General features: G+C 34.3%; 1 protein-coding gene across 1 annotated transcript in view; it reads left to right on the top strand.

The window, feature by feature from the left end:
- HCN1 (hyperpolarization activated cyclic nucleotide gated potassium channel 1) overlaps positions 1-22,732 on the top strand; it is a gene marked incomplete at both ends in the record, with an annotated part of 400,231 nt that overhangs the window by 301,366 nt on the left and 76,133 nt on the right. The window contains one exon of the mRNA XM_081234057.1: positions 19,789-19,935. Coding sequence (XP_081090183.1) covers positions 19,789-19,935 — 147 coding nt within the window. The remainder of the gene's footprint in view (positions 1-19,788; positions 19,936-22,732) is intronic.

Genomic DNA, 22,732 nt, shown 5'->3' with positions numbered 1-22,732 from the left:
CAAATTTCTGATTGCTTTCTTCTTGTTTTAGACCAGTAGCTCTCAACCTGGGCTGAACATTTGAATCAACTGAAGCCTTTTAGAAATAATGATGTCAGGAAGCTGCAACATATTTTCACTGGCTTCATTAACATTATGGAACACATAATCCACAGAAAACATGGACACGTTCTGTGTCTGAAGGACATGATTCAGAGTTTCAGCTCTTCAGTGAAATTATTGTATGGCCTTAGGCATGTTTTTTCCCTCCTGTTTCAATATTTTCATGAAGATATAAACATAACCATGTCTGCCCACCTACCTCATGTGGTAGCTGGGAAGAGCAAATGTTCTTTGTAAACAGTAAATCATCATAGAAATGTTATCACTGTTATTATCATCACCCAGTAAATTTTAAAACCGTAGATTGCTATCTAATAATTCTTATTGTCCACATGTCTGCTGACTCAGAAGATTCTCTGACTTCTGTAGCCTTTTCTTTTCTAGCCTTGAGATAGTCTTCCCCTCTTCATTATTTACTTAAGTGAAAATCAAACAACAGAACTACTCAACAGATATACACATTTGTGGAAAGTCAGTAAAAAGAATAAAATGGAGAATCTAAGTTATTAAATGGACCACTTGGCTTAGTCATCATTCTACTCTCTTTTTATTTTTTTCATACTATATACACATGAAACAATATTTATCTTTAGCATCTTTATGTGCTTTGTATTTAGCTAAGAGCACCATTCCACAGTCAAGAGAAAAGTTTTCGAGTCTTTGCTCTTACTAACAATCTTCTGTGGTCTGACAGAGTTGTAGAGAAATTTCTTGGAAAAGAGCAATGCAGTGTATAAATTTAATAAATAGTAAATATTAGTCTGCTTTAGGAAAAGAGCAATTTATAATCATTAACACCTTCAAATACCAAGAAAAATCTATGATGTTCTAATATTTAAGCATTCAATTTATATTCTCATTTATTTATAACCTCCAGTTTCCTCTTCCTTCTTCAAAGACTTGATGCTAAAGTGCAGAAAAGATGTGAAACAATTTATATTTCAACAGTTTTCCTAATCAGAACTATAATATGCTATTGGAGATGTGCTCAGTGTTTTCTGAAGCACTAAAAATATCTGTTTTACTATAGAAAAATATTAAAGTGCTGGAATATTATTTTTAAATTGGGAAAATTGGGAGTCTAAATGAGTCATGTGTTATAGTTAACACTTTATTTTATGGTAGTTTGCTGATCCCAGGTTTATTTTCATTTTGAGGGGTCTTATTCCATTCTGTTTTTTTTTTAAGTTTGATAATATTAGGAAAATATATTTGTTATTAAATAAATGTGTGAATAGTTCTGTTTTTCACACCATGGTATTTTAACATACTCCATTAGCAGTGAAATAGACCCACATGAATACAGTGTTATATTTTTAAAGGAAAGATGAATCTCATACCATTTTTATTTTTCTCAAGTAAAAATTAGCTGATGCTATTTGAATTCCACCCAATGAAAGTAAAATTCTAGTCAAACATTGAATCCTCTAGCATAGTATATTGTGTTGCTGTCACTGTTGTTGTTACTAACTTGAAAACTTGATTTAACAAAATTCAGAGCTAAAATTATCCATTCCTGGAGATTCTCCTACATCAGCCTTAGCTCAACTTGAGCTATAATTAAATTTTTTTATGCTCATGATCCAGAATGATCAATTAAGTCGATGATTTTCACACTTCTTTATGAAGTACAATTAAAGTATAGAGAGATTTAAACACATACACTAGAATATTTGGAGTATAAACTAAAGCCACTTGTCTCAATATGAAAATTTATTTAAAAATTCAGATTTTACAGTATATTCTACAATTTATCTTATTTTAGTATTACAAGGCTTTAAATTTCTCACCACTGAAGAAGACCAGTGATTCAGGAATATATGATATATAATTCCATGTCTTCTCTGATACTCTTGTACTCTTTTCTGTATTTCCAGGTTTAAGGTACCATCAGATTGGTTCATGGAGTAAGGGAAATGGTACTAGGAGAAGCAGCAGGAGGCCAGGTCACATATGGACTTGTAGATCACTGAAAGATTTCAGCTTTCACTCTAAGACTGGAGTACTTGGAGGGTTTTAAACAAAGGCCAGACTTTAAATATGTTTTAATGTTTTAAAACAAATCAGGTTTTAAGCATGGTCAGACTTACCTTTTAGAAGGACAGTACTAGTTACTGGCTTAAGAATAAATCATAGTCAAAAGTTAAAGCAGAGACCAGTTAGAAGACTATTGAAGTCAACTACATAAGAGATAATGATGACTTGGACTAAGTTTGTAAGAGTAGGGATGAATAGATGAATATATTTAAAAAGCAGATCCAGGAATATTACTCAGCAATTTAGAAAATATTTATTGATATCTTCAACAACAGGAATGTATTTCAGAAACATCATGCTAAGTGAAAAAGTGCCAGATGCAAAAGATTGAATGTTGTGTTATTCCATTTATGTATAAAATTATAGAAAAAGCAAAATAAATGACAGAGAACAGATCAGTAGTTTTCTAGGACCAGTGGTGGGAGTGTAGGATAACCACAAGGGAGAATGAGGGAACTTTTGGGAGTGATGGGAGTGTTCTAAAATGTGGATATGGCAGTGATTGCTCATGGAAATGTACATTTAAAGTGTGCATTTTATTGTATGTAAATTATACTTCTGTAAATCTATAAAGAAAAATAATGTGCATCAAATAATATTTGCCTACAGAAGTGGTGTATTAGAGAAAAAAATATGACAAAGCCAACTGCAGTGTTTTTGGTCCTAGCTACCAGTAGGAAGTCATCATTATCTAACAGGCAGAGAAGAGGTGTGGATATATAGTAAAAAGAGATTTTGGGGGAGATTTTAAGCTTTGGATGTGTTAAATGTGAGATCCTTATTACACATCCAAGTAGAGATGCCAATTAGGCGATTGGACATATAAATCTGGATTGAAAGAAATCTAGTCTGCAGGTATACATTGAGGACTTCACTCTGTATAAATTATATATATAACTTAAAGCCAGCAAACTAGAAAAAAGACAATTTCTCTGTCAATGAATGTTGACACAAATGAGAAGGGGGACACTAGAATAATTTCCAAATTCCTCTATCACCTGTCACTTCTATTTAAAATGTTTATAACCCACTCTAGCTGCCCAGCTAAACTATAGGAAAATGCCTGGTTAAAAAGATACTCATTAGCAATGACTACTGATTGAATGAATATACCTCCTTAAGATCATTCAGCACTGAGAAGTAAAGAAAGAAGAAAAAGATCAAACTAGTCTCATCATCTTGAAGTTTCAGATGATTTTGAGTAATTACCATTTGAGGCCATGAATACTTACCAAATGAAACAGACTCTACTTCTATCAGAATAAATTACCAAAAAAACTTATTGATTATTAGGAAAAATGCAAACCCCTGATCCCTTTATGATTGAGTGGAACTGGAATGGAAACTGCTTCACTTTGCTGGCTCTGCTCACCTGTCTTTGACTATGGTTATCTGATGACCCATAGGTCCATTTATTGGATCTACTTCTTCACTTTGCTTGGTCAATAGCAAGCCAGTTAACACATGTGTCTTGACTCATTTTCACATTGTATCTGACGCCACTGGTCTTGTGGTAGGTCCAATATTTTAATAATCAGCTGCTTTCATCTTCAACTAAGATGTTTCCCTGGCAAGCATATTTTGTAGTGTCCTGCTAAACAGTTCTCACTTTAATAGGGCACTTGTGAATTTATGCTAGTTAGATTGGAAGTCTTTGTCATCTCTCACCACTTCAGGAAACAGTTTGGAACTTATGATGTTGGCTTGGTTCTGGAAAGCTAGTCAAATTTTATATCAGCCAAAGAATATTAGTTTCATAATGTTAGAGTTAATAAAGTTTGGAAAATTTTCTTTTATAAATTCCATGACTGGTTTTCTGAAAGTGTTTCCTTTCCCTTGATATTATTATGCATGATGTTGGTTTGCTATCAGACTCAAAGCAGTGTCAATAGATATTATTAAATCATGGCCAGTTTAAACTACTGTTGTTCAATGTGAATTACATATATAAACTTATATTCATAAATCTATATTTCTGCATGTTGATATATGAGTATATGCAGAATACAAACATACATATACGTGTGTATTTTCTTTTAATATCAGTTACCAATATGCACCTTTTGTTAAAGGTTGGGCCTTGCTGAAACAAGACCTCTATGCTTTTTCTCATTCTGCAGTGTTATACTTAGCACTTTTTTTCTAATAACATCTCCTTACTCTCTGATAAGTATTTACCAAAAATTATGATAGTAATTATATAATGTAACTTCTCCATTGGATTAAAAGAGATATTTAAATTGTTCCATGGTAAAAATGACAACTGATAAATACTCAGGTCTGAAACATGGATTTTGACTAGTTGTGCTTATTTATGTGTGTGCTGCTTCATTGCTTCTTAATACGACATCATGTAAGACTTGATAAGTACTGTAACATCCATTTCAATCTTGTTTTATATTATGTACTTAAAGAATATTATGTTTTTCTCTTTCTGACTTACTTCACTCTGTTTGACAGACTCTAGGTCCATCCACCTCACTACAAATAACTCAATTTTGTTTCCTTTATGGCTGAGTAATATTCCATTGTATATATGTGCCACATCTTCTTTATCCATTCATCTGTCGATGGACACCTAGGTTGCTTCCATGTCCTGGCTATTGTAAATAGTGCTGCAATGAACATTGTGGTGCATGACTCTTTTTTAGTTATGGTTTTTTAGGGTATATGCCCAGTAATGGGATTGCTGGGTCTTAGGGTAGTTATATTTTTAGTTTTTTAAGGATCTTCTGTACTGTTCTCCATAGTGGCTGTATCAATTTACATTCCCACCAACAGTGCAAGAGCGTTCCCTTTTCTCCACACCCTCTCCAGCATTTACTGTTTGTAGATTTTTTTCATGGTGGCCATTCTGACTGGTGTGAGGTGATACCTCGTAGTTTTGATTTGCATTTCTCTAATGGTTAGTGATGTTGGGCATCCTTTCATGTGTTTGTTGGCAATCTGGTATATCTTCTTTGGAGAAATGTCTATTTAGGTCTTCTGCCCATTTTTGGATTAGGTTGTTTGTTTTTTTTGATATTGAGCTGCATGAGCTCAATATCAAAATTGATACAATATCAAAATTATAAATTTTGGAGATAATCCTTTGTCAGTTGCTTCATGTGCAAATATTTTCTCCCGTTCTGAAGGTTGTCTTTTCGTCTTGTTTATGTTTTCTTTTGCTGAGCAAAAGTTTTTAAGTTTCATTAGGTCCCATTTGTTTATTTTTGTTTTTATTTCCATTTTTCTAGGAGGTGGGTCAAAAAGAATCTTGCTGTGATTTATGTCATAGAGTGTTCTGCCTATGTTTTCCTCTAAGAGTTTTATAGTGTCTGGTCTTACATTTAGGTCTTTAATCCATATGCTAACATATATATGTGGAATCTAAAAAAAAAAAAAAAAAACGTTCTGAAGAACCTAGGGACACGAGAGGAATAAAGATGCAGACGTAGAGAATGGACTTGAGGACACGGGGAGGAGAAAGAGTAAGCTGGGACGAAGTGAGAGAGTGGCATGGACATATATACACTACCAAATGTAAAATAGATAGCTAGTGGGAAGCAGCCACTTAGCACAGGGAGATCAGCCCCGTGCTTTGTGACCACCTAGAGGGGTGGGATAGGGAGGGTGGGAGGAAGATGCAAGAGGGAGGAGATATGGGGATATATGTATATGTATAGCTGATTCACTTTGTTATAAAGCAGAAAGTAACACACCATTGTAAATCATACGCCAATAAAGATGTTAAAAAAAAGATACCCATAAAAAAAGAAAAGAATATCATGCTTTTAATTTGTACAGAAGGAATGATATCTTTACCAGAATTGTTCACTTTTGAAAAACAAATTAATCCAAAGGAGTGTAAATTTTAAGCATTGTAAAAGCTCCTTTCTTCACCAAATATGTTGCTTCTCCATGGTAATTTCTTGGTGAGTCATTAATTCTTTGTCTTCTTTTAGTTATTCTCATGTGATATTTACTCTTAGTAATTGTTGTGTTTCCTCAGATATTCAGTTTCTTTAAATTTGGAAACTATGTACAGTGAAATGGAAACACTTGTATTAAAAACAAACTAGAGAGACTTTCAATGTAAATCAAGCTATTACTAATGCTAAGAAATATTTTGACCAGAAATAATGAAGAAAAATATCAGTGACATTTAAACAACATCCTTAGTTTCAAACTATTAATCTTTTTAATGAACTTATATATGGCTTATGTAAATAATTTATTACCCATCTGTAAAAGCTTAAAAAATTGGTTGAGGGTGGTGGAACCAGGATATTGGAAATACACTATTAAAAGAAATGTTCAACTCTTCATTGCAGGGTGACTAGATCTTCCCATGGAGGCCCAACATAACTAAACTTGCATTTTCCCATTGAAGAATCACACACACACACATACACATACACACACAGGACATAATGTGACAACAATCAATACACCTAATGTTTTTTAAATTTATACCATTTTAATCACTTTAGCCCAAATTATTAGTATAAGAGCTGCAGTCATGGGTAGCCTGTAAGGTTCAACCTTGGGGTGATATATAACCTCTAGATTTATGACTAACAAGCTTTATATTTTAGGAAGCACTTCGTCCTTCACCATCTAATTTTTAAAAATTAAATGACAAATCGTTTAAATTAGAAGTTAAAGAACTATGTTATGGATCTTTCAGCTGCTTCAAATAAGGCATTTTTTCAAATGGAAAAAAAAACCCAGAAGACTAGGCATTTTGTCACAGTGAATAGGTATTTGATTTTCCTCTGCAATCTATCATTAAAATTAAAAAAAGAAGTAAAACAGTTTGACTGTTTAACATACATTTTCCTTGCCAAAGAAAAATAACATTTTTGCTAGTACTTTAAAAAGTACTGTAAAAAGTACTTTAAATCTGGTACCCAATCAAAACTGAACAATATATTTTACAAAAAAAAGGATATTTTTGAATGTATATAACTAATCAATTCAGCAAATATTGAACACTAACTGTACATGAGTAACTGTACAAGAGAATAGATGTACAACGGTAAGCAGACACCTCAAGTTGCTTACCATGTAGTAGAAAATACAGACAATTTAATAAGCACTTATTTATTTATTTAATATTTATTTATTTATTAGGCTGCACTAGGTCTTGGTTGCAGCATGCAGGATCTAGTTCCCCGACCAGGGATCAAACCTGGGCTCCTTGCATTGGGAGCGTGGGGTCTTAACCACTGGACCACCAGGGAAGTCCCAATAAGCAATTGTGATAGTGGGAAAATAAGATAAAGGTAAAATGTTTTGGAAACAGAAAGATGATTGTCCTATAAACCAGATCTATAGCTTAGGCTGATGGTTACATAGAGGAGGTGTGGGGAGAGAAGGCAGATGATTTCAATTTTGAGTATGTTGCATTTGATGTGCCCTTGAGCCATGTTTTGAAGGTAGATGCTTAATGGGAAGCTGGACATATGAGTCTAGAGATCAGTAGTTAGTTCTCTACTGGAACCATTGACTTGGAGACTGGTGGTATATTGATAGTGACTGAAGTCATGCAAGTGGGAACGATTGCTTAAGGAAATATGTGAGGTGAACATTTTTTAAAAAGGCCTTAGACGCAGTTCTTGGAAACATCAACATAGAAAGACATATCAACAAATAAGAGCACAGCGGGAAGTCAATGAGAAGAGAGGAAACAGGAAAGTAATACAGATGAAGAAGCTAGAGGATAAGATGCTTTTCTAGAAGGAAGGGATCAACAGTAACGTCTTAGTTTGGGTTGTCCTACAAAAGCCTAAGAAAAGGATTTGGCTGTAGGTAATTCATTGGGGAGTAATTCCAAGAGGCAAAATGGGGAATCAGGAGGAGTAAGATTAGAGAAAAAAGGAAAACCAATGACGTGTATTTTTGTTGAATTGTTTTCTAATGTGAGCAAGTGTAACTTACTCCTACTGAGACCCTCTGAAGAACCATGCAGAATTCTCCTTATAATCGTCTTTTCGAAGTTTGGGAAATTGTGACATTAATAATTAGACTCAAGTCCCTCATTGGTTGAATGTTACCTACATCTCTCTCCATCCCCAAACTCCCATGCAACTCTAGCTGGAGCTGAGCAAGTTTTCTAGGCTTCTCAGAAAGCCCTGAGACAGAAACCCTTAGATGGACTTTCCACCATAATTACAGTTGACATCAGAGTTGGCCAGCTTGCAAGGATAGAGGGGTTGCATAGGGAATCATTAGTGTCTGCTACTAGTGTTCAGTGCTGTTCATATAAAAATAAGAAAATCTTTGCAAAGTATCCAGTTATTGGTAACCATTGGGAAATTATGGAAATGTAAGAGATTATTAGTGGAATAGAAGGAATGGAAGTTATAATTCAACATTTAAAGTTTCAGTGTAAAGAAGACCATGAGATAATGACTGTAGACCACTCTTTCAAGAAATTGATAGACAAAAGGAAGGAGAAAAATAGGGTGGTAGATGGAGGACTACTTGTGCTCAATTGAGAGCCATTTTTTGAAGACAGGAATGTCATGTAGTGAGTAAACAGCACAAACTTTGGATCCAGATTGCCTGGATTCGAATCCTGGCTTCAACATTAATTAGCTGTGTGACTTTACAGACATTATTTAAATTCTCTGTGCCTCAGTTTCATCATCTGTAACATAAACATGATGGTAACAACTCATAAGGTTATAAACAAGTAAATATGAGTAAACTGTTGAGTTGAGTTACTGGAAAATAGCTTGTAATATCCAAGGTTTAGATATTATATTTTATTATTATTAATAAAACAATATATTTTATTATTTAAAATATAATGAGTATATTTAAAAGCTATTTGGCTGGAGCCAACATGTATAGAGAACACTGAAGATATAAGATAGAAAGTATAGCAGATAGGGTAATGGTTCTGTGGAGGGATGGGGAGAGGATATTCAAACCCAGTTGAAAGATTAGTTTCAAATGAGAGAAAAGACACTTCTTTCATTGTTGCAAGACCAAGAAGGAAAGAGGGAGAAAAAATAGGTGAGTTTCTAAATGAGTTAATAGATGTGCTTGTGTGAAGCCTTCTATTTCTGTTTGAAATTTTAGGTAAAGTCATCATCTGTGAATGAAAGAATTTGTTGGGGGAGGGAAATAAAACAGCATAGTATGTTTTAAATGGTCCTATTGGAAAATGAAAGAGTGATTAGGTGATCATGGTATGTCAATCTGTACTCATTGAATTAAGGATCAAAATCACTTTCTTATTTGCAAACACACACACAGACACACAGGTGTGAATGCACACACACACACCCCAAGAAAAATTGCAGTAATAGAGATCAAAGCCATTCAGAGCAAGAAGACACTCTAAAGGATTTCTAAAGTAACCAAGCACACACTTTAACTTTATTATAATGATAATAATGACTGTTTCAATTTCCAGCAGTCATCTATCCCCCTGACCTTTATTCTATAGTTGCTAAAATTAACTTTCTAAAAATGTTTTATATGAACAATTTATTTACTTTGTAGTTAAGCATTTTCTTCTAATTGCTAAATACATTGAACTCTCATTACTATTATGGTTTTCAATTACTTAGTTAAGTCTTAATATTCTGACTTTTGGAAAACTTTTTGAAATCTGGCCATTTTTAAATCAAACTATTAGAAGAAAGAGAGGAAGAAAGAAAGAGAAGGAGAGAGAGAGAGAAGGAAAGAAGGGAGGGAGGGAAGGAGGGAAGGAGGGAGGAAGGAAGAGCTATGATATACAATTTCCAAATTTTTAAAAATCTTGCTTTTATATTCAAATATATTTTGTGAAATATCTAAATAGATAGTGAGTGCTAGATTCCATAAATAAGATGGCAAGTGTGTGTTTATAATGGAAGAGATCATTCTGGATGGAAGAGTAACCATTTTTATCTGGTAATATTTTCTGTAAGGATTTTAAGATCACCAGTTAGGTTGTAATTTTGATAGATTTCCAGGTCAAATAGATACATATTCACTATCACAAAAAGCTTTCCCTGTGTCCTGACAGCTGAAGAATTCACTGTCTTACGAAGAAACCCATATTTGATTACCCAGCTTTCCAAAAAGACAAAGTAGAATGAAGATAAAAATGCAATTATCCCACTCAAACTTCTGCAGAAAAAAATAACTTTACAACCATCGAATTTTCTTCATGTACGATTAGCTTTTAATTTTGTTTCCATTTAATATGTTAGAAGTCAAATTTAGGTGTATTTGGATTCCTTTATCATTATATGACTTAGTCTGATATGACTATGCTGCTTAAAAGAATTTCACAAAATAACTAGGAATCCATTTTTTGCTAAAAGAAACTTTTTCCTCAGTAAGTATGAATTGAACATTTTGCTGTTTATAACATTGTTTTTGAAAATGATTCAATCTGCTGTAAATTTTTTAGAAATTGTACTGTATAGCACAGGGAACTCTACTCAGTGCTCTGTGGTGACTTAAATTGGAAGGAAATCCAAAAAAAGAGGGGATATGTGTATTCATTTAACTGATTCACTTTGCTGTACAGCAGAAACTAACACAACATTGTAAAGCAACTATACTCCAATAAAAATTAATTTAAAAAATAGTACTTGGTAAACTCACTTGTATACAACCTAGCTTTTTAATGTATATATAAAAAGGGATTCATTTATTTTTAAAGTAGTATCAAAATAGCTTCAGTTACCATGTAAATAAATGGCAATATTAAAAATATCTTTGTAAAAATTAAGATAGCTTAGTCATAAATCCAATGATGATTGGCTTAAACATTAAAAATGAAAAAAGTAATTGATTGATTATAGGTCTTTGAAAGGAAATTTTAAATATTTTATTTTTATTAATTATTATTTTGTAACTATGTTTAAAATCTACAACATATAATTATTTGAATATAAAACTTACGTTAATTTTTTATTCTGTAGGAAGAACATCATTTCAGACACCATTTTTATAAGTTGTATTTATATTGAGCATGAGATGTATTTTAATTCAACTGGATTTTTAAACTATTTGCTATTTAATGATTTTCCCAATAATTGCCTATAAGTAGAACAATGTTTTAATAGCATGACTAAATTATGCAATGGTTTATACTAAACATGTAATTCATTTTTTGTTGTTCCTTGCCCTCTATTTATTTTCATTTACAAAGATGTTTTATTCTTGTATTTTTAAAAATAAAACTATTACAAAAACAAGGCAGTGAAAATATGTTTTTAGAAATGAGAATTACAGCCATATTATTTTGAAAATCACAATATGTATATAGTTTTTAAAAAGGGCCTCATGATAATGATAACATCCATCTCTGTAGCAAACCTGTACTAAGGTCAGGAAATAAGGGCTGCAAAAAGCCCTTGTGGTTTAACAAGTTCTAGAAGCAACACAAAAGGTGTTTAGTGAGTACACCTTTGTTTTTCTCTTGTTTGTTTTTCCATTAAAAATTTCTTTTTGATGTATGCTGGAAATGCATAATACAAAGTATATGTAATGATAAGTAAATACTTTAAATATCTCTTATTTTGGCTATATTTGGTATAATAATCTATGTAATACTTTTCTTTTTTGCCTATTTATAAAACAATTAAATGAACATTATAAATTATGTGAGTAAAGTAGAATATTCTGGAAACATATTGGTAAAATAGTTATGATCAAATATCTTCTGAAAAGAACAGAGTAACTTATTTTGGATGTCGTATGTTTTTGAAACTCATTATATATATATATCCACAAATATCTATTGATAATTATCCATAATAAGTTTACTATTTGAAGTACTGCTATTTCCAAACATTTTATTAAACTAAAGCTAAATTTATTATCTTATGAGATTCCGTATAAATGTCTTGGGGAATGTAGTGTTTGTATATGCTAATATTAATTAAGAAAAGTATGTTCTTAGCCATCTGTCATAAAATTGGTAGAGTTTTGGATAAACAGGCTATTAGGTTGTATCATTTTTTAATATTAATGCATAAATAAACTGACTTTCAAGTGAAATGTAGGAATTCAGATTTCCTGTCTTAGGCTACCTGGGAGCATTTACTATAATCTCCAAAGAATGTGCTGCACTGCAGGAAGGAAGCTGAGTTTTGGTGGCAAAATATTAGCATTAACAATTGTTTCTGGAATCATTTGGAGTCTCCCTATATACAAACTTTAAAAAGTGATGAAATGACAGTTATCATTACAATCTTAAGTTACACATAGACACGCCACAGGTTAAGAGTCTTTCATGGGCATGGGCTACATTTTAAACAATGTCCTGAGCTATCATAAAACACACTACTATACAGTAATTCAACGTTTCCTGAGAGATTTCAGTAAAAAGTCAACTACTTATGTGCAGTGTTTTATAGATTTGAAGACTAGAGTTAGAATCAGAAACTAAGAGGTCCACTTGATTTGATTAGTAATTATGAATTACTTGCTAATTTTCATTTTTATGTAATTTGTTCTTAAAATGAAAAGTATAACTTCTGATTCCTATCTCCCAAGAATATTCAGTACATAAAACAATGCCCGGATACCTGAAGACTATCTATTATTTTAGATGTAAACATGGCTGTCTCAGTGATGAAGAAAACTCCTTTTATTTTAGAATAGAATACTTATTTAATGGGGAGGGTGTCTTAACAAATCACTCCCTTTTCTAAATAACTGCTTATGTTCTAATCAATTAATTAGCCATTAAGCTTAAGACAATGATTCTAGTCTATACTTCCTAGTTACTCTCCACAGCTCCAAAAAAATAGCTTATTGAATAATGTCCAACTTAAAGAAACTGTCACAATTTCAAAATCTTGATAGGGAGGAAAATTTGAAAAAAAAAAAACCATGAGAGGTGCTGGCAGTCAACCAAGTATTTATCACTTAATATCAAAATACATATATTTTTCACATGTTTTTATTAACTTCTGCTATTTTCTAATTGTTATAAGCATTTTGGAATTATAGGAAGGCAGTTTCTCTTTTATAGTCAATAATTTCCTCCTCCTTATAGCTGTGTTTGACATAAAGACTAACACAGATCAGACAGAAACCACAGATTCTTTAAAGAGCAGATTAATCCACTTTAATTGCAATAAGTTAGAGTTAAGAATCTCAAATTTAATAAATATCTCTGAATTATAAACAATACTAACCAATGATAATAAAATACAAATCCACAATTTCAATCCATGTGGAAGAACCTCCCTATCTGGCATCTTCCGTTGATACCGTTATTATTACTGAAAGAAGTCAAAGATCACATTTTTTGTTTCCTTTATCAGAAGAATTTTCAGAAAGTGTGTAACAAGCCAGATTTTCAATCAGTGAGTACTTGAGAACTGAACTATGTGCAAATACGTTAGCAGAGTCAGTGGTGAGCAAGATAGGCAAGGACAGACATGTAACAAGTAATTGCAGGTGCCCTTAGCGTAACTAAGGGGTAAACTCAGCATTGTCTATAAGTGTATACCTAGGGACTTTACGTGGCCTAGGGAGTCAGAGAATACTTCCTTGACATAGTGCATTCGAGGAGAGAGTTAAAGGATGAATAGATATTAGCCATGAAATTATGTGGTGGAAAAACTTCTCAGACTGAGGAAACAGCATGAGCATGCAGCTACCAGCGTAAGTTTAAGAATATGAAAGACATTGAATATACCAGGGCATAGTGAACAAAGGGGAAATGCATGTGATAGAGCAGGAGAGGCCCACATAGGCCAAGGAAGTTGGACTTGATCCTGAAGGCAATGGGAAGCTATTAAAAGGCCTTAAGGAAAAGAGTGACAATAAGCTTAGCATTTTAAAAAGATTACACAGAACCATTTTTTTTTTTTTTTTTAGATTCCATATATGTGTGTTAGCATACGGTATTTGTTTTTCTCTTTCTGACTTACTTCACTCTGTATGACAGTCTCTAGGTCCATCAAGTGAGAGAGTGGCATGGACATATATACACTACCAGATGTAAAATAGATAGCTAGTGGGAAGCAGCCACATGGCACAGGGAGATCAGCTCGGTGCTTTGTGACCACCTAGAGGGGTGGGATAGGGAGGGTGGGAGGGAGATGCAAGAGGGAGGGGATATGGGGATGTATGTATATGTATAGCTGATTCACTTTGTTATAAAGCAGAAACTAACACACCATTTTAAAGCAATTATACTTCAATAAAGATGTTAAAAAAAAAAGATTTCTCTGGATTATGGAAAATGAATTAGGATTGTAAGAAGGCATGTGCAAATTGATACAGAGAATGTAGTTAGGAAGCTAGGAATTAGTTTAGAGGATGAATAAAGTTACTTTGACTAGATTGATAATAATGGTGATGCAGGGGAAAGGAAAATTATTGAAACATTTAGCAGGTAGAATTTACATGATTTGATATTATCTTGAGGATTAGGATGAAGGAGTAGGGGATATTAAAGTAGGGGTGATTCAGTTTTCTGGTAAATGTATCATTTCATGAATATAAAAACAATATAAATGTGATTAAAACTATTTTTTTTTTAGATTTTTGGAATTGTTGACATTTACCGTGCTATCATTCTAGCTCTATGCTTTTAACTAGAGTGCGTCAGAGAGACGGTTATATTTGCTATTTCCATTTTCACTTCTTACTTCTAAACATTTGCAAACTGTTTTGAATTGCCCCCACTCCTGATGTACACACATGGTCCAATGAAAGCACTGAGTGCAAAGACACCAAAAATTTTACTGAACCTAAATCCAGTGGATACTTTTCAATTCCCCTCTATTGAGACATTCCAGATTTTTCAGGAATAAAAGGATGCCTTAAAATTATTTTTTAACTTCATGTATTAATATATTTCTAAACTGAATCCAATAAAATTATGAAGATAAAAGCTCAAAGAATTGAAAAGATATTTGGAATTAAAATGAGTTCTAAGTACTTCAGGAAATATTGGAGAATGTAGAGAAAATTTGGGAAATCTAGGGAAATGTAGGGGGAAATGCAGGGAAAGAATATATGAAATAAGTGATGAGAAACATGGACCATATCCAGCAAAGTGCATCAATTATCCAAAGGCTCAGCATCCAACTGGACTTCAACCTAGAATTCTGTATGCAGTCAGGTTATCAATCAACTTTGAGTTTAACAGTGACATTTTCAGAGAAGAAATGGTTCCAAAAAACTATATCCCACTCAGTATTTCTTAGTTGTTTACTTAGGGATTGGTTCCAGCAGCATGAATAACTAAACCAAAGGAAAAACATAGGGTCTAAGAATAGTGAACCCAACCAGGGATGTTGTAAAGAGAAATCCTACAGAAAATCTCTAAAGAAAACTCAACAAATATTGGGTAGGATAAGAAGGCTAGAAAAAAAAATGAAACTAAAATAAGAGCTAATTATGCAAGAAATGAAAATCATTAAAAATCCATGAAACAAAAGCAAATGTCATCAAATGTTCCACTTGGCATCATGATACATGGTCAAAGTAATGTAAACACTTTATGGGTTTGGTAGGTTTAATTACGGGTACAAAATTATAATCCACCTTTACATCATAAAAGTAGAGATGACAGAAGTTAGAAAGTAGGAGTGAAGGAGGGAGTTTGTTACTTTCATCTGGTAAATTTGTCTAGAGTTCTCTGAACAAGAAATAAAGGTATAAATAGATTATGTAAAGTTACAAAGGAGATCAAGGGAACAATTAGCACTAGTGACACAGGTATAGCATGAGAAAGGGGGTGAGAAGATACAGGGAACTGTAAGTAGTTAAACCACTTTGTTATGGTAAAAAGTCAATAAATGATGCCTATTATTAATCCATATAAGAAATAGAGACAGTAGCATAGTGCTTGGTGATACCAACTAAACACCTTTTTAAAAATGGTGACACGGGAGAAGTGAGACTAGTGGGTTTGACAACAGAATGTTGCCATTTGTTATAAACACTCTATTAGGGCACATTTTTAATATTGTCAAGGTGGAAGAAAACTTTCCTCTATCCTCCTAGGTTCTTCTGTCCAGTCTAAGAATTAAATTGACATGAGCCAGTTAACAGGTGAAAATCAAATTTTATTTCTCATATGTACATGAATCCCACATACTTGATAGGGTCAGAGACTCCACACATTCAGAGAGAAAGAGGTAAAATAAGGTATATATGCCATCCTGAGCTAAGGAATGGGAGAGGGACCTGGAGTTCTCAGAAACAGGAGGATAATTCATAGGATGATAGAAAGAAGAGCAGTTGTTGGGTAATTAGATGTTTGTCCTGCCATACAGATGGGACCACTTAGATAAAATTTATCTCTGGTAATAACCTTTTTTCTGGGAAAAAATCCCCAATTTAAATTATCCTAAGTAGTTAAGGGAGGGACAGTAGTTTCTCTTGAGCCTGTAGGGTCTCCACTGCCTTTAGCATATAATAACCCACATGCCAAAGTGTCACATCTTGAAAAAGCCTGTTCTGAACCCCTAAAATATCATGTACATGCATTATATAGATATAGATATAAAATTTTAATTGCAGAGAACATTTAAAAATAATAGTACCTTAGAATTTTAAATGGTACTTGTTTTATAGTCTTTTAAATCTGATACAATGAATTTTTGATTTTATATATTCAAGAAAGAATTGTATTTGCATCTTTGCTTTTGAGTGGCCCCCTCCCCTTTGAAACTTTATCCTTCTTTGGATTTTGCTCATCTAGCTTTTCTGGTCCTGCTCTTACATCATGCTGGCTAATGTGAGTTCCCTTAACTTGTCAAACTCCATGACTCAACTGCTTTTAAAATATAAGTTCCACTTTTTGTCTTTTTATGTCTTCACTTGACGCATCCTTAGTGATCCCTTAGTCATTGACTATGCGTATATTTTCTCTTCTAAGTGCCTGACCTACATAAAAGCATTAGGATGTGCCATGGGCATCTTAAACTGAACTTGTCAGAAACTGGATTTCGTTTCTTTCCCCTACTCTCCCTCACACACAGGCACAAATTTCCCCAAAGTGATTAAAATGCTACTAAGTTTTAATGCTGTCTCCCATAACCCTGAGATCCATGCAAAAAAAGGGAGAAATCTAGAGCTTCAGTATGTCAGTTAAATTTAAAGATTCTCACCACCCCAAGCAGTGTTTGGGCAAGCACTCTATTGAGAAAAGTGAGCAGAGATTACTTGATACCTACTCGTTTTGAAGAACACTGAATCTTTTATTTGGGCAGAACTGAAAGGACTTTCATCAATGTCGTAAGTGACAGCCCTGTTGTCTGAAGTTGTATTATTGTTTTCCCAAGACTCCATAGATTATACTCATATGAGGCTTTCGTTTAAAGGCAAAGGTCAGTGCAACAGAGAAAGAGAATGCCAACAAGCATCAGAGGCCTGAGGGCCTTTCCCCAGCACCCTCCCTGTGGGCTCAATCTCTGGGACCCTGGAGCATGCTGACTCACTGGCCTGAACCACCAAGATCTGTGCAAGGAGTCTTGCTTTGGGGAGAGCTCACCAACAAAGCTCTCAGTAGCTCTTTAAATAGTCCATCCAAACTAGTCAAACCAAGCAGGCTATTTGCAAATCATTAGTGCAGAAGTTAGCCTGTGGGTCTCCAGTGGAGTTTCAGAATCTAAACAGTACCTCAAATATCCCACTGTCCTCTTCTTGACTAAGAGTAAAAATCAGATACAAAGATGTCTCTAAAAAATAAAGTTAGAGCTTTTCTAGTCCAGCTGAAAATCAACTTTATCCTACACAGCCATCTTGTAGAAAGGGCCACTGAAGCGTCTTTCCTTTGGGCCAGCTGCATAAGGGGTCAAAGCAGGCTGAATCTGGGCTTCCCTGGTGGCGCAGTGGTTGAAAGTCCGCCTGCCGATGCAGGGGACACGGGTTCGTGCCCCGGGCCAGTAAGATCCCACATGATGTGGAGCGGCTAGGCCCGTGAGCCATGGCCGCTGAGCCTGCGTGTCCGGAGCCTGTGCTCCGCAACGGGAGAGGTCACAACAGTGAGAGGCCCGCGTACCACAAAAAAAATAATAATAATAAAATAAAATAAAAAAGCAGGCTGAATCTGAGGTCTCTAGCTAAGAGTGGGCTACTAACTTTGGCATACAGATTCTTACTTCTTCAGGAAAAATTAACCCAGTCCTTCTCAAGTATATACTAGAAGCCACTTACACACAGTGACAGCATTGGTGCCTAAATTCAGAATGCCTAAATCATAATCAAGTTGCTTCAGAGATATATATATGTAGGCCTGCAGGCTTTAAATACTTCAGGGAACAGTCTGGTGACCAAATAAAGGAATCTCATGACAAAGTTGTATTTCCTTTGAGAATACTAAACTCTAAAAGGGAATGTCCAAAAATATGAATGTTATGTGTAAGGAAATTATGTAAAAAAATTTGAAGAAATACAATACAATGGGTTGCTGTTTCCCATTAGATATATGTATTATCAATGACCAATTATAATTGTGGTAATTATGGGCGAGGAGTCCAGTCACCTAGATCTTCTAGTCTGAGCTCTGTTATCAGGAAAAATTAGAAAAAAAATTTTTCATAGATAATATGTCAAATGTGTTGTGTTTAAGGAAAGATTTTTATTCCAGTATCTTCATCCAGTTTTATTACCTACCTTTTTATTTGTACTCAGTTTTATCATCCATACAATGAAACTAATTTTGGGGGTCTAACTGATTTTTTCAAAGTATAGTCTATGACCACCTGCATTTGAAACATCGAGGGAATATTTCTCAAACTTAAATGTGTATGCATCATCTGGGGACCTTTCTTAAGATGCAGATTCTGATTTCACAGCTCTGAGGTAAAGCCTGAAATTCTCTTCTAATAAGCTTCCAAGTAATCTCCATGCTTCTGTGTTCCTGTTTGATTTGCAGGGATTTTTTAAAGTGTGTATGTATATGTATATGAGTATATATATAAATTTACAAAGGCAGGTACCTCAATGGAATCAATATCTGGAGTTAAGAATGCAAATCTGCATTCCCAAAAGACAACCTCACCCCAAGTTTTATAAATAATCAAGTTTAAGTACTATTTGTTTAAATAAAATTAAATGTCTAAGTTAAGTTTCAGCTATAAAATTATGTGGATCTAGTCTCATTCTGATATTTTTCTACATCCTAAATTGAAGCCTGACACAGTCTCTTAATTTATAGGGCACGTGTTGCTTGAGTATCTATGACTTGCAAATAGCTGCCAAGCTTTCTGCCTCCAGATTCAATTGTTAATTAGGTCTGATCTTTTGTTATAAAGGTCTAAGATAAGACCCTTTGTACTATCAAAGTTATGGGATTCTTTCTCCAAATGAAGAGTTAAACAACTTCATACTTCTTTTAGAACTCAGCTCAAAATAAATCCAAAAAAAAAAATAGCATCACATTTTGTTTTCTTGCCTCATCACTGGCTTTTCTGGGGCTGCGCCCAGTTACCTCTGAGCTCCTTCCATGCTTCCGCTCTATAACATCTCAGGTCTTTACAGGAAATAGTCACCTAAACAAATGCTTTCTACAGTCTGTGACACAGAGTAGGTACATTACAACCTAGTACATTATTTCCTTCCCCTTAAAGGATTTCTTCTTTTTGTTACTGTTACTATTGAATATAGCACAACAAAGTAACACGACGATTTCTCACACAGCCTAACAATGTTTTCTAATTTCCTTTTTTCCTTTCCTTACAGTATAAGCAAGTGGAACAATACATGTCATTCCATAAGTTACCAGCTGATATGCGTCAGAAGATACATGATTACTATGAACACAGATACCAAGGCAAAATCTTTGATGAGGAGAATATTCTCAATGAACTCAATGATCCTCTGAGAGAGGTAAGATTTATAGTCCTCAGTCTCCGTGTACATGATCATTGTTTACTTTCTCCTTTCCTAGGAAATCCTCAATTCCATGCTTTGACACTACTTAAAAGAAAAATTAAAATTTAATGTTAAAACATCTTGGTTTTTGCCCTTATTTGCCCTTATGTTCTCCCATTTACAGGCACTTATGTTAAAAAAAAAAAAGACTGGAAATTGTTCTAATTATGATTCTCAGGATATCATTTTATTTTCTGTATCCCTAGTTACAAAGTCCCGTCTTGTGTCCTCATTGTCCATATCTTCCCAGTTTTCCACTCTCTCATCTCATGCTCACCAAACTGTTTCGTTAACTTCTTTTTGATTTCTACTTTCCTCCTATCTTCATTTTCCTTGTTCATCTCCTGGACCCTGATCACAGACTGACCTGACCCGTTGTGAGTAATTCATTTCCTGTTACCTCACTAAAACACTTGGCAACATCAATAACCACCTCTTTGCCTTGCATCTCCATTCCATCCCTCCCTAGAAGTCTTCCCTCTGCCCACTAGAATGTACAGGTCACCCCTAGATCAAAAGCACATTCTCTTGAGTGTTTGTGTTTCTTACACTGTCTTTCTCTTTCTCCATTATTTTACTACCAAACTTCTTGAAAGATTACTTTATAATTATTGCATTGTGGTTCAATCTCCACTTCTTTACCAAAATTGTTTCCTTAAAAATTATAAGTGGGGCTTCCCTGGTGGCGCAGTGGTTGAGAGTCCGCCTGCAGATGCAGGGGACACGGGTTCGTGCCCCGGTCCGGGAGGATCCCACATGCCGCGGAGCGGCTGGGCCCGTGAGCCATGGCCACTGGGCCTGTGCGTCCGGAGCCTGCGCTCCGCAAGGGGAGAGGCCACAACAGTGAGAGGCCCGCATAACGCAAAAAAAAAAAAAAAAAAAATTATAAGTGAACATTTAATCATCAAATCCTTCATCTTTGAGCCATTGATGGTTCCTTTAAACTCAGTAAGACTCATATCCTGAGCCTCTTTTGGGAACTTCTTTAACACTAAACCATTACTGAGCCATTGGCTTTTCATTTTGAATTTCTTAGTTTTATTTTCATATTTATTTCATCTCTGCAGTTCTATAAATTTGGGCTCCAAGTTCTTGCCATAACATCTGTTTTCTTAAAAGCTACATAATATCCCCTTGCCATATATGTATAATAAGCTGTGTGTTAGTCATTATCTTCCATCACTAAACCATTTATCCTTTGAAGTCTCTCTCTCTCTCTCTGTAAATGTTTTAGTTATTCTTTTGAGTCATTTGGAATGTAAACTTTTTGTCTTTTTAAAAAACCTTTCTTTGCTCTGCACATCCAGTCAATTACCAAATGCTGTCAATTTACTGTGACAATATATCTTGCACCTATGCCCTTGTCTCCTTTCCCAAGGCCCTTACCCTAACCTTATTCCTCTCACATGGACTATTTGCAATATCCCCTTAGTTTACCTTCCAACCTTTGGTCTGTTTTCTGTAACTACCATTTAAAGCAGCGATGCCAGATTAATCTTCTTTTATGTGTAGGAGCTAGTCATGTCTCTGCTCAGAAATGTTCAGTCTTTACATTACAAATTAAATCAACTATAGCCTCCTTAGGCTCATATTCTAGCCCTTCTATGCTCTGATCCTTGCTGAATTTCCAGCTTTATTTTTCCCTGTTGCCGTACATGTTCCTAAGTGACCTATAGCCAAATTGTGCAACTTACTGTTTTGAAAAACCAATTCTAATTTTTCAACTTGCATCATACATTTTCCAGATGTTTTTCATCTTTTGGCAAAGGTAATAAATAATATTTCTTTATTTATACCTCCTTTGATTGTCCAGACTGGATCTGGTCTCTCTTTTCCCTAACCCCCAGTGCACTGAGTCCATAATGCTTGTGTGCTACTTTCCATTTTGTCTATTATCACGATTTTTCCACATTAGTTTCCTCCACTTTTGTCTTGAAAGTTCTTTAAGAGCAAAGACCATTTAATCTATATTTTAAATTTTTCTTGAAATTCCTACTACATGTAGCATATGTTAAAGAGTCAATAAATATTTCTATTTCAACTAACATCTTTACCATTTATAACTATCCCTAAGTATCTGCATCCATTAAAAGTTATTTGTATTTTTTTAAGCCTTAACACATCAGTTAAGAGTTTGGAAATAAAAGGAGCTAAATATCTGTTATTGATTAGCTTATTTTCTCTAGAGTCCTCAATCAAATAAGAATGTACAGATATTTTTGCTTTGAGAAATAGAATCAAAACTTTGTATTTTTTACACTACCAAATGTAAAATAGATAGCTAGTGGGAAGCAGCCGCATAACACCGGGAGATCAGCTTGGTGTTTTGTGACCACCTAGAAGGTTGGGATAGGGAGGGTGGGAGGGAGACGCAAGAGGGAAGAGATATGGGGATATATGTATATGTATAGCTGATTCACTTTGTTATAAAGCAGAAACTAACACACCATTGTAAAGTAATTATACTCTAATAAAGATGTTAAAAAAAGTAATGCATCATTTTAAAAAATAATCTATCAATATACTTTGCTTTATCTCTCTGTAGGATTACAGAATTTATTTTAAATCCAAATTCCTTTCACTAAGAGGCAGAAGTTCAGGACACTAGAACCAAGTTGGGTTTTAAAGGTCCTGGTGGGATTCAAAGGCAGGGTAAGACAGACCATAGCATGGAGACAAAGGTAATTGAAGGGACAGTATCAGGGATTAAGATGGAATCAATAGGCCAGAGGACACAGTAAAACTAAAAATT

Source organism: Mesoplodon bidens (assembly GCF_964165515.1).
Source record: "Mesoplodon bidens genome assembly, chromosome: 4".
Taxonomy (NCBI): Eukaryota; Metazoa; Chordata; class Mammalia; order Artiodactyla; family Ziphiidae; genus Mesoplodon; species Mesoplodon bidens.
Note: the sequence above shows the minus strand (reverse complement) of the source record. Positions and strands in the feature narration are given on the sequence as shown.